At 34.6% G+C, this 13177-nt stretch overlaps 2 protein-coding genes across 4 annotated transcripts; one reads left to right on the plus strand and one right to left on the minus strand.

The window, feature by feature from the left end:
• Positions 1-444: 444 nt before the first annotated feature.
• LOC143340604 (SET domain-containing protein SmydA-8) lies at positions 445-6043 on the plus strand. 2 transcript variants are annotated; one of them, XR_013079467.1, is made up of 8 exons: positions 445-1483; positions 2013-2381; positions 3646-3780; positions 4318-4504; positions 4612-4707; positions 4804-4904; positions 4974-5132; positions 5999-6043. XR_013079467.1 is itself a non-coding variant. In XM_076762777.1 (7 exons), exons 1-7 carry the CDS (start codon positions 986-988, stop codon positions 5073-5075), a joined length of 1488 nt encoding a protein of 495 aa, XP_076618892.1. In that variant the 5' UTR covers positions 445-985; the 3' UTR covers positions 5076-5412. The 2 variants fall into 2 exon arrangements, 1 of the variants encoding a protein (XP_076618892.1); XM_076762777.1 differs by lacking the exon at positions 5999-6043 and having other exon boundaries at positions 4974-5412.
• Positions 5529-12866, minus strand: LOC143340599 (uncharacterized). Of its 2 annotated transcripts, XM_076762767.1 has the most exons (11): positions 12698-12866; positions 12010-12545; positions 11759-11834; positions 10381-10781; positions 8045-10120; positions 7547-7855; positions 6889-7222; positions 6639-6805; positions 6231-6511; positions 6042-6159; positions 5529-5842 (listed from the first exon to the last, which is right to left on the minus strand). In XM_076762767.1, the coding sequence occupies exons 2-11, from the start codon at positions 12189-12191 to the stop codon at positions 5725-5727; spliced, it is 4062 nt and encodes a 1353-aa protein (XP_076618882.1). In that variant the 5' UTR covers positions 12192-12545; positions 12698-12866; the 3' UTR covers positions 5529-5724. The 2 variants fall into 2 exon arrangements, with proteins under 2 accessions (XP_076618882.1, XP_076618881.1); XM_076762766.1 differs by lacking the exon at positions 12698-12866 and having other exon boundaries at positions 12010-12641.
• Between the last annotated feature and the right edge of the window lie 311 nt (positions 12867-13177).

Genomic DNA, 13177 nt, shown 5'->3' on the forward strand with positions numbered 1-13177 from the left:
ATCCAACGCGTGAAATATAATCGACATAAAGATTGCTTTTATTTTACGCGATTCGTTCACTGTCCCACCTATAGATCGTTTCTTACATTCCAATTACCTTCAACGTATTCGTTGATTGTCCGAAGCAACTAAAGAAACGTGAATCGCGAGCTATACGACGCTTTGGTCAATTTATACACTGTTCCTCAATGGTACGTCTACCCATATATAACATATATACTTGTTAGCATAGATGGTATTCGTTGCAGGTAGTCGACTACCTGGTAGTCTTAGCAACGTTTGGCTACACAAGCAGTGACATGTATCGGATACGCTTGCGTGAAACTTTGCTTCATCGATAATAATTTTTATCTCATTTCGAAAATGTCGAATTGTATCGAGGGTTACGCAATGCGCGATGCTTTAAACGTTTTTAATAAAAACGAGTGATTATTATCGTTACCAACGTGTAACCAAAATGCATTGAACATCGCAGTAACACTGTAATTTTTTTATCGTCATTCATCTCACAATAAATTCGAGGTGAAACGATCAACTACAGAACATAAAACAATGGATGCCAAAATGCGAGTGGCTGTTACAAAATCTCAACTCTATTTTAAACCGAATCTGCGTGCATAAAATAATACCACTACTCTTTCATATACGCATGCCACGACTCGAGGACCGCGGTAGCTATGCAAATTCCCCGGATAATCTTCGGTTTCGAAGATCAACGGGTTTCCCGCTAAATGACAACTTTTCATTCATCTTCGCGCGCTAAGGTCAATGTAACGCATAGCCGCGTATGCCTGCATATACAGGTAAGTATGGGTGTATTACATAATCTAAGCATTTTCTGAAACGTATATATACCACGAAGTGATCCAAGAACGCGAACATTACGGCAAGTACCGCCGTCGGAGACGGTAATCAACGTTTCTCTTGGTTCTCAACGATAGAAGAGCTTTTCATCGATTCGTTGACGCGGTGTGTTAAATACAAAATGAGTTTTCCAGACATTATGAAACCGGAGCATACGAAGGAAGTGTTGTTGTCGCATTTAAAAGAAAACAACGTTTATCGCAACGGAGAACAACCGTGGACCGTCGGTTATTCCAGACTGGGCGGTCGTGGTTTGTTCGCCACGCGTGATATCGAGCCGAACGAGTTGATATTTGTCGACGCGCCCTTGATAATCGGGCCAAAATGCGTAGGCAAACATCTAGAAATGTGCGTGTGCTGTTACAAGAACGAGTGCCCGCTCTTTCCGTGCGATCGAGGTTGTGGTCTACCGGTGTGCTCGGTGCAATGCGAAAATTCACCGAAGCATGTGAACTACGAATGCAAGTACCTCAGGTCGTTGGTACCAACTTGCGGTACCGACTGGTCCTTGAACTTATTGCAAGCTGTGATACCGATACGCGCGTGTTTCATGACGGAACAGCAACGTGATTGTTTGGCCGTGCTTCAGTGCGACCAGACTCTTAAACCTGATCACGAGGTACGATCATTTGCATCATTGCTGGAAAAAAAATAAGAGTTGAACTTTAAAGGAGCAGTCTCGTGCAATAACATTAAAATTAAATACTTTTAAGAAATTTATTTTAATTTAGACCTAAGAGTTGTATCATAGAGAAGATCGGGGTAAGTTGAGTCAGGGGCAAGTGGATACAGAAAAATTATTTACGACACTGGGTATTTGCGTAGTTCGATCAGGACGAGACATAAGAAGGTTCTTATTCGAGCTTTGAACGACAGGGTGCACGTGTTGAGGGGTAGGCTCCTCATGCGACGATCTATCTTTTAATTTGTTCTTCGCAGTCTGCCGGTTTCTGGCAACTTTTCAACAGTTACGTATTCTTTAAATCGTTTTACAATGTTCGCGGTAACAGGTATAACGATTCACAGCAAACATTTTTCTAACGTTAATTTTTTTCCGGCCTTTCTTCAAACATTTCAGTTAACGAATTGTTTTTCACGCATTTCGTTTTTCTATTTTGTAATTTTAATTAATGAATGTCTGCTGCAAGATCGAACTGCTTCAGCGGAACGTAGCGAATCCCCCGAGCGAAGAGGACTTGAAAATTATGAGACGCGTCTGCGGGGCGTTCAACACGAACGCGTTCGAAACGGTTAGCGTCCAGGATAAAGATCATTCGTCTAGTTTGCGTGGACTCTATCCGATGGGAGCGTTGCAAAATCATTCTTGCATACCGAATACGAGACATCATTTCGATGAAAAGCAGCGGCTCTACGTTAACGCTGCAATTCCAATTTTTACTGGAGACGAGCTTACTATGAGTTACACATGCTTATTTTGGGATACAACGCTGCGGAGGCCATTTTTAAACGTCACTAAACATTTTTCATGCGTATGCGAAAGATGCAGCGATCCTACGGTAAGTCTGTAAACATTATAGAGTAAAACGTCAATTTAACAAGTTGTATTCGAGCAATATACAGGGTGTACGGCCACACGTGTGAAAAATTTTAATGGGAGATTTTCGAGGCCAAAATAAGACGAAAATCAAGAATACCAATTTGTTGATGGAGGCTTCGTTAAAAAGTTATTAACAATTAAATTAAAAAATTTCAAATCGTTCTGGAAAAATTATTTTCGGTTGCGGGAGTCAATTACAATCATTTTTGGTGAATAGACATACCCCCGAAATCTTATCCACTTTCGAGAAAAAAATTCGAGAATGTGTGAAATTTTTCGGCGAAAACAAAATTATTCAAATCACTCTAAAAAAATTATTTTCAGTTGCGGGGATCAATTATAATCATTTTTGGTGAATACACATACCCCTGAAATCCCATTCACTTTCGAGAAAAAAATTCAGTATTGGCGGAACTTTAAACGTTAATAACTTCTTAACGAAGCCACCATCAACAAATTGGTATTCTTGATTTTCATCTTATTTTGGCCTCTAGAATCTCCCATTAAAATTTTTCCCAGGGTTAACCGAACACCCTGTATAAGAACTTAAAAATAAATACATGTTTAATAATATATGTGGAACTTTAATGAGTGACTATAGTCATTAGTAGGATACAACAAATGTGCAATGATGGGTGTCTATAGTTATCGTTAATATCGAAAGAGTTAAGTATACCAAACCCTCGATTTAACGGATCCCGAAGTTAATAGACAAAACTCTACGATTCTACATCAGAAGATACCTAACAACCGATTAAAAAAAATTTTACTCTATATTTTTGATTATACTCTTGTTTTTATACGAAGAATCACTCACTTCTCGGTTGTATTACGATTACTAACACATTCTGTATGCATTACGTCATCCCATAACTCTCTGGCCGTTCGATTCTTCCTTCTTCGATTCCTTTTCATTCTGTGAATAAAAAGCAAAAGAATCAGTAAGAAAAAATGCAAATACACTGATGCACTTTAAAAGAATCGTATCGTAGGATAATGGAGGTCATTAAATCATAAAATTTTCCTCCGCGATTTTTTCATTCAGAACAGAGCTAAAGCATGGCTCAGTTACAAGACTTACTTTATCTACCGAAAATGATCCAAATTAAGTAAAAACGTTTATATCGAATAAATTATTCTTATTCAGACTATATTTCTCATAATATTTCATAACAATTAAACGGTGTGATTTTCATGTGTTTATATTACTTGCATGATACTAGGAATTCGGATCTAGATTAGGAGCGCTTTATTGTGCATCCGATGACTGTTCTGGAAATCTGTTACCCCGAGATCCCCTTAAAATGGGATCCCCCTGGATATGCGATAAATGTTCGATGATCATAAACGATCGACAGGTATCTATCCATTTATTTAAGTATCTTGTACGAAACATTAATGAATATTCAATGCGTATAAATATATGTACGTGTTCACTGTGTATTGTTTATATTGCACATTTTAATATCTTCATTTTTTTTGCTGATATAAAAAAATGTGTCACAACAAACTTATTTAATTCCAAGTTAAGAATATCACGATTCAATTTTTTCTCTCTCGAGATCATTTTTCTTTTCAAAGTTTTGAAGGTCATCGCCATTCTTTCGCACATTAATATGTATATTTTTTATGATATAGCATCGTAGTGCACATCAAGATGAATTCAACGACCATACTAATAACCTTCAAATAACCTCGAATGAAAAAATCTCGCTAGTTTAAAGGTAATTGAAAAATTGTACATAATAAATTTATTTGTTTTACAACAAATGTCTAAAATAGTTTTCCGAAAATATCTCGATACCGATGAATACTATTTGGAACAATTTTTCAATTATCTTTTGGTTTCAATAACTTTCAGTTGTAGGCACTTTGTTTTTTTCCGTTTTCATTAGATTCGTTCGATTCGTTCCGGCCTGGCAGCTATAATGGAAGAAGCTTTGTATAAAACACCACGACAAATTTTGAAATTTATGCAAAAGGAACTTTCAACTGTGGTCCCTCCCAATAATTATCTCATGATGGACTTAAAGTTCCGAATTATTTCGTATTATGGTAGAACTGAAAATCTTGAGTGGACAGGTACAGGAAATGTATATACAATACCGGATAAACACTTTTCGTCGTGTAATTTCAGTATATGGTACAATACATATTATATTAATTAATGTTAATTTAAACAATGTCAGATTTAACCGACGATGAACTCGATATAAAATGGAAATTCTGCAATGATTTACTCTCTATCTTAGACCTTTTGAATTGTGGTAACTGTAAAAAAAGAGGTAAATTATTTTGTTAAATGATTTGGCTGTACAATATTTGTATTTATCTTCGTAATCAAATAAAATAAACTAAGTTAATTTGTTTTCATATTATAGGTCTCATTTTATATGAATTATACTGCACAAATGTTGAAAAAATGAAACGACTTCGACAAAAGCAAAATATTAGAAATGAAGATGGACATTTTTCTATACAGGTGCGTTCATAATTTATTTATTTACGTTACTCTAATGTGCTTAATATTTACATAATATACATCTTTTAGAACGAGGGAAACGAGCATCTGTTAGAAAAAGCAATGACTATATTGCAGAATGATGTTGTTGCAGTTGTTACTTTTGAATATGACAAAAAATTCTTTTTTTAAATAATATCAATTGTTGCCTGAAAAATAATATAAAAGAAATAGTTAATTTTTAATAAGGTAAAATTCATCTTTTCGTATTATAAATGTATGCTTATATGTATTATTGTCTATAGTTTTTAAACATACACAAAATTTAATTCGTAAAATATTTGATAAAAATCAAAATTACTAAAGTTATGACGATACAAGTCATAAAGTTTATAGTATAAAAATACTAAAAAACATAACGTTGTCCAAAAGAAGGATACGGCAGTACACCAAATTTTACAAAATAAATGCTTTTTTAAAATTTATTAATATGATGTTCTTGTTATCAAAATATGTATTTTGAAAAAAATTATCTATGGTAATATTCAACATCAATTGTTATAAGTTTTATAGAGAAGAACACGATATAATAATTGAATAGTTTATAAAAGGATGTTCAGTTATGGTAAATCAAAGAGTTACGTATTTAAAAAATTGTATCAATTTAATTTTTCTTCTACATTGCATCACCAATGGCTAAATTAGTTGTAGCAAATAGATAAATAGCTGAACCAGTTTAGCTGAATAATAACAAATTGGTGCACTTTTGCCCTAAAATGTACTAATAACATAGCAGCAAAGTGCAATCTCGGGAGTCATGTCCTACAAATAAAAGTTCTTTTCATACAGTTTGTTGTAATAAACATTTTGCCTCTTCGTATAAAGTTGTACAAGGTCTCAGAACTTCTAAATCGTAATCCACGTCCTCGCAATCCTCTTCACTATTTACATTGCCGTTCCTATAACAAAATAATATCTAATAATAGAATCCGGAAAGAATCCACGAATTTCAATTAGTTTAAAAAATAAATACTACGATAAATTTTACATAATGTAGTTTTAAATTGTCTGAAAATAAAATTTTGATCTCCTAGAAAATTTTAAACGTGTATTAGAAATATTTCAACGCGTTAAAAGAATCGTGTAAAGTCTATTTACCTATACAGAAAATCATCGACCGCGGGCAATATATCATTGTTTAAGTCATGTAATAGACGATTTCGTGCAAGTGCCGTGTGCATAAATGCAATATTGTGAAGAAAAAATTCCGAGTGATCTGTAAATAAATATTCGTTATAATAAGTATAATTAAAATAATTTTTAAAACAAATATACTAAACAACTTACCATCTTTTCCATATTTTTTTGTTAATTTTTTCATTAGATCGTCGCCTGCATATTTCGCAGAAACGCCAATTCTATGGAGAATCGCTTTACACTGCCAACGGTTTTCTGCATTTTGATTACACGATACAGATCTTCGAGGTTGTGTTTCTTTTACGAGGCTTTCCCAATCGACTCCTAAAGCATCGCCTAAACCTTTACCACTTGTTTTAATGTCCTCTTCCAGTTCACCGTCGGAAATTTCTTCAAAGTCCATAGTTTCCATATTATCGTCTTCCATGTTTCTACATACAATGTTAATTATATCATTATTAATATACATGTATTGTAACAATATATACAATATACAAAATTTCCTAACTGTCCGCAAAATTAATTACTGTATAAGTAATCCAAAATTAAATGTAGTACCTAAATGACATCGTATCTGTGTTATCTTTTCCTTTAGTATTAAAAACTGTTTCTTCTATAGTTTCCTTGGGAGACGACGGATCTGCCTCTTGAGTTATTGACTGGACATCTCGTTGTATAATATCGGGAGTTTTCTTATTTGCCCGTGTCTTACTCGTATCAACATCCTATAGGCATCAATATTGCAAATTTGTAGAGTTTAATTAAATATGAAACTAAAGAAAAATGAAGTAAAATATATAATATGTACCGTAATATCTTCCATATTTAGTATATCGTCTGGATCATCACTAATATCACTAAGATCACTTTCGGTATGAAGGGTTTGCAAAGATTCGTCGATACAAGAACGTTTTGGTTCACTCGTAACGGTTTCTTTTACTTCCGATTTTTCTTTTGGCAATGTCTTCTTTTGAAAACTGTCAGTAGATTTCTCCCGAGTTGTAGATATTTTACCTTCTGCGAGTTCCATTAATTTTTTATTGATAGGTTCTTCTTTCATACTACCATACAAGGATGCTTGTTTGGAGGTATGAACTGTACACTCCTCTCTAGTTTCAGAACTATTATAAGATCTCCTTTTGCTAGACAAAAAAGACACGAAATACATTTATAGTTTATATACTTCTGATAATATTTTTTCGTTTAGGTCTTAATTCTCAAGACAATTAAATCTCAAAATCGACAATTATCTCTGCGTTTAATTTAATTTGCAGGATACGACTTTGTATATGCAAGAATGGTCAACATTTTGACCAACATTTCAATTAAAATAAACTGAACAATAAACTAAATTTAATAAAAACTAAAATGTTGTATACGTTTGCAATCCTTAACAGTTTAAGGTAGAGTGCAAATGTTAATGGCGAACAGTGCCTGACAAAGTTGATTATTGATAGATAGCATACTTATGCGACGTAGATTCTCCTATTTCTAATTCCTTCGATCGATCGTTCCTATAATGACCACGAATATGTACAGATTGATTATCCCATTTTCGGGTGTCGCTTGACTTCCAGTCCGATACAGAATTGTCATATCGAGAATTCCAGTCATCATCATGCACTTCCGATCGAGGAAGACTATCTCTGCTATCCCACAATGCTCTTACTCGCCATTCTCTTTCCTCCCAGTCGACTGGTCCATAAGTTCGTTCTCTGCTATGTTCCACATCACGATGATGATTATCCCAATCATCGTTGGGAACATTTTCATCTCTAATAAAAAGTAAACACAAGGTTTCACATTTAAGTTTCGTATTTGAAACATATTAAACACTTGGTCAAGAACCTTAAATGATATTTACTGCTCGGTTGAGTCAAATTAAATGGTATTGTTAGGTCGCATCGAATTACGTTTTACTTGTACGTCAAGGTGTTAGTAATATATTAAGATTATTCACGTACCGAATCGATGCATTACTCCTTAATTTCTCTCCAGGATAGAGTGGATGTCTGTGATGATAGTGATGATGTCGATGATCCTCGAAAGATGTCCTATCCGTAGCTTGAACAACGTATCTAGATTCTCGAGATCTTTCTTCGCGAATTCCACGTCTTTCGTCGAACGGACTATCGTATCTTCTTCCATCAACAGTTTTTCTTCTATCGTCTTCGTGAACATGATGCTCGCGATAATCCAAATGCGTTGACGCCTCCTCTTGTTCATCCCAATGCTCAGACAATCGCCCATAATTTCTGTTATAATTTCTATCTATTTCAATAGTACGCCGTGGGCTAGTTTCTCGTCTTTCGATCAAACGATCAACTTTGGTTGGTGTAATACGCGACTGATCATGTTCAGCTGTATGAGTTCGATCATACCTTGTACTAAATCGTCGATGTCTTTCTCGATCATAATGTCCAGGATCTATTCTGTCGATTAAGTTATCTCGCGACGTTGATAGAGTAGCTGGTGCGGACGAGGACGATGAAGACGCTATGGAAGATTGGACAGGTGGTAAGGAAGCTGCTTGTGATGGCGGTGGCACATTATGTACATTTTTATCGAGCAAAGATGCTCTATCCAAAGATCTTTCACGCGGGAAACGATCAACACGATCTCTCGGTGAATTTACACCTGCTTTACGTGTAGACGCATCCTTATCAACAGTACTTCTATCGTATCTATTATCAATTCGTTGGGTAGACGTTCTATCTCGATCAGAAAGTGCTTTCGTTTCAGATCGTTCCCTTTCTCTATCGCTTCTACGTTCTCGAGTACCATTTTTTTCAAAGGCATTATCTTTTCCTACTATCCGTTCTTTGTCCCGACTATAACGCGAATTCTTATCCGTTGTTAAACTTATAGACGTTGGAACTAGAGGTGGGACATCTCTATCTCTTGGTTTTATTGATTCTTTGTCTCTATCACGGTCACGATCCCTATCACGGTCACGGTCACGATCTCGATCCCGATCACGATCCCGGTCTCGATCACGATCACGATCTCGATCTCTATCTCTGTCCCTTTCACGATCGCGTTCGCGATCTCTGTCACGTTCACGATCCCTTTCTCGTTGTCGTTCGCGACATCGTTCCGGTAATTCTTCTTTATCTTTGTCTCGAGGGTCTCGTTGATCTCTACCAAGCCTCGAATGTCCGCGTTCGTCCCTCGTATGGTCTTTATCACGTCTCTCTCTACTTTTTTGTCGTGTTTTATCACCCACATAAGCTTTGTCATCAAATTCTTTACCAATTCTTCTATGATTTTCCTCTTGACTCGGCATTTGTCTGGTTTTACTACTCTGTTCAGATTTTCTGATATCTTCCCTGTCTTTAGTTTTGTCATTTTTATGCGATTCGCGATCCTTTTTCTCTATATCTCGAGATCTATTTGTGGAAATCTGTCTGTCTTGGGTCTTTGACGAAGGAGGCTCCTGTCTTGTTTTTGACGATTTTTCAGGCGTACGACTACGACGTGTTTTCGTTGAAATTGCTTCCTTCGAATGCTGATGTTTTGATCTTTCAGATGTTGGCGGCGTCCTGGAGCGTATTTCCTTGTCTTTACATTTCACTTTTAATCTTTCATCGGGTTTTATTTTTTCATCTATTGTACGATTTTTTTCTTTATCCTGCTCCTTGTTTTTGTCAAGAGATTTATTCTTAGTGTTGTCTTTAGATAATTCGTCCACGTCTCGTACTTTTTTATAATGCCTGTCTTCTTTATCAACGTCTCTATTTTTTGTTGCTTTTGGAGATTCACTTCTATTTCGTTCTCTAACTTTGTTAGTTGTTCCATGATGGGGTACAGATACCGAGGAACCTAACACTGCCGTTGTTGCAACTGTTACCGTTACAGGCACTTGTATTACTGGTGATCTTGTGCGAGGAGTAGAAGAATGTTTCCTTGATGTTGAGGTAGAGGTATACTTCTTTGTTGACCTAGCAGTAACGTCTTTCTTCGTAGAACTGCTTTCAAACTTGCGTTTCTTCTTAACTGCCGGTTTCTCGTTCTTCGTTCCAAGTCTTTTCAATTTTAATCTGCCAATGTAATAACTTTTAGTAAAAATATTTACATATACGCAACAGACAAAAAAGGAAATATAGTGGCGCGTAAAAGTATTGAACCACGTCATCTTTTTATAACATATCTTCAAGCAAGATGGTATTCATATATTTTATTGTATTAACGAAAAATAAATTTATTATCTCATGGATAAAATTAATTTTGCCTAATAAATGAGTAATAAAAATATGAGAAGAAATTAAATTTTGTTGTTCTAACAAACACAATAACTTACTTTCTTCGTCTTTCTTTATCTTCATCATAATCTGTGGAACCACTATGATGCCGTTTAGATTTAATTTTTTTAACTTTCTTTCGTGAATCTGATGTTGAACTAGAAGACGAATCTTCGCTGCTAGAACTAGTACTACTGCTAGATGTACTTGAAGTACGAGAACTAGAGGAAGACGTCATTGCCTTTTTCTTCTGTCTCACTTTGTCCTTTCCATGAACTTCTTTATCTTTCTTCATTTGTAACTCCAGTTCACGTTGTAACAGCTGTCTACGCCTTTCTAACACTTTTTCGTCCTCGTACTCCAAATCTGTCTGATTCCACTCTTCTAGATTTAAATCAGGACTGTGCGATGCCTTTTTTACGATCTTAGAAGTAAGCCTTTTAAACGGATCCTCAATAAGCTACATATTGATAAATATATATGTAAAAATCTATCTCCAGTTGAAACATTAATACATTTTTAACACATTCACTGCCACCATTCAATTGGGAAACCATTTGCCACAGACTATAATAATTTTGTAGTCATTTTATTTAACCCTTATGTTGGCAATTGCAATTTTTATGCTTGTTTGGTAACTGGGCTACCCAGGTACTCTAAGCATATTTTTACCAAACATAAAATATAGAATGATAGTTTCACTTCCATATTTTCCTGAAACTTTTAATTTTTCATTTATATAATTCAGAAAATACAGTTTTAAATGATTCATGCCAATAAATTATATACAACTATAATATAGTTTGATAATAAGAATCAATTATCAATGTTTTTTTTATATGTATACATGTTCTTCTATGAAGATCTCCCACTATTTACTTTTCAACTTCCTATTCTTCGAAGATGATAGATTTTGGTCCAACGATGGAGGAAGCCTTATCTTGCTTAAATTTCCTTTTATTCCCTTATTTCCCTTATCTTGAATAATTCAAAATATTTCTACTAAGTTAGCAATAAAAAATATGATGAATAGGTCAAAGTAAGTTACATTAAATAATATTCCTCCTAGATCTTTGCATAAATCTATGTAGACATCCAAGAAATAAGGATCTGGAATGATTTTGCAATGTTTTTGTGAGAGTAAAAAAAATATTATAGAAAATATAGGAATGGGCACCTGGATACCCTGTTGCCAACATAAGGATTAACACAGTATATGGTTTTACCTATGTATAAATAACATGTATTTAGTAGAACAATTTAATATTCATAATATATAATGTGAAACTAATTTATATTCTGTACTTTGGCTTTCCTACAGACATAAAATTCAAAATTATTAATATCACATACATGTGACATTTGGTAGGGGATGTGTTAATCTTGGCCAGGATACTTTATTGTAAAATTATAGGAGTTAACAAATTATATACTTACTCCTGTTGTACTCGCAATAGCATTATCCTTCTTGGCACGCTTTGATGGACTTATTAATGTGTGAGTATTTGCATATCTATTTTCGATGTCAAGAAAAAGAGAAAAATTATTTTACATTGAATAGGTAATGCTTCTTATGTAAATAAACTTAGAATTTCATTCTATCCCTTAATATAATTACTTAGTTAAATCAAGTAGTAGTATGTATTGGGTCATTTTTGTAAATATAGTAATTACAAAATTATACTTGCTTGCAATTCTTCCCATATGAACAACTGCCATTCAATGCCCAGTTTCTGCAATAATCCGAAGAATTTTGGCCGGCAGTAACTGCTGGTTTTGTCCCCAACCTCTCAAACACACTTGGTCGACGAGAGTCTGTATTACATTTCGTAGGGTCAACCGTTATTTTCCTTATGCTTGATTTTGACATATTATCACCATAAAACAATTATGTTTTCACAATGGAAGCACATAACTGCAGCATGCAAATATTCATTTGTTATGGAATCACCATTAATAAGTCAAGCGTTCACAAATACAAATACGGAGCACAGTTCCTAATGAATCAACGAAGTATTTAAAAACTAAGAAACACAAATTACTCGTTACGTTTCATATGATTGTTTTTTTTTTCTGTTACACGTCACAACGTTTCTTACATTAATATTTACAAATTATTTTGTTTCAAATATTCTTAAAGCTTAACCCCTGACACGTTCTGCTAAATATAATTGAAATATATCGCACTGATGCCAGACAGAGTCCACGATGCACCGATGTAGTTCTAAAAAATTATACAAAATATTATTATTGGTACAAAGAGGTTGTGACCAGTGTGGCCAGAATTGGCATAATTGAGTGCATCGACGGCCACACTAGTAACGACGAACTTCCTTAGAGTTTAACGGAGTGGTAGGGAAAGCCGACATATCTTACCGCACGAACCACATGTTACGCTCGGTCAGCACCTCATGCAACTTCGGGAATTCGATAAAGAACGTGAATGGGAGCCTTTCCTCCTTGCTCTTGAACAGCCGAAGTCCGTCTTTGCGGCATACAATTTCGAATCTCGACGGCCCAGGCATTTAATACATTTCGAGCTATTATAGGCACATACATATAAGTAAAGAATTATTATTTGAAATAATAGAATAGTTGGAAAATAAAACGTTTGAAAATAGCTTTCATAGTCTTCTTTGATAAACTATTTTCAAACGATTTATTTTCCAAGTATTCTATTATTTCAAATAATAATTCTTTAATTTTATAACAAGGAATCTTTATTTAATATTTAATTAAATTTGTGTCAATTATATTTTTATATAGGATTGCAAATATAGGATGTTCAGTTGTATTCCGGAGTTATTCCGTAACAGAGATGTTCAGTCTCTGAGTTGTTCAATATAAGAGTTGTTC

Source organism: Colletes latitarsis, chromosome 3 (genome assembly GCF_051014445.1).
Source record: "Colletes latitarsis isolate SP2378_abdomen chromosome 3, iyColLati1, whole genome shotgun sequence".
Lineage (NCBI taxonomy): Eukaryota > Metazoa > Arthropoda > Insecta > Hymenoptera > Colletidae > Colletes > Colletes latitarsis.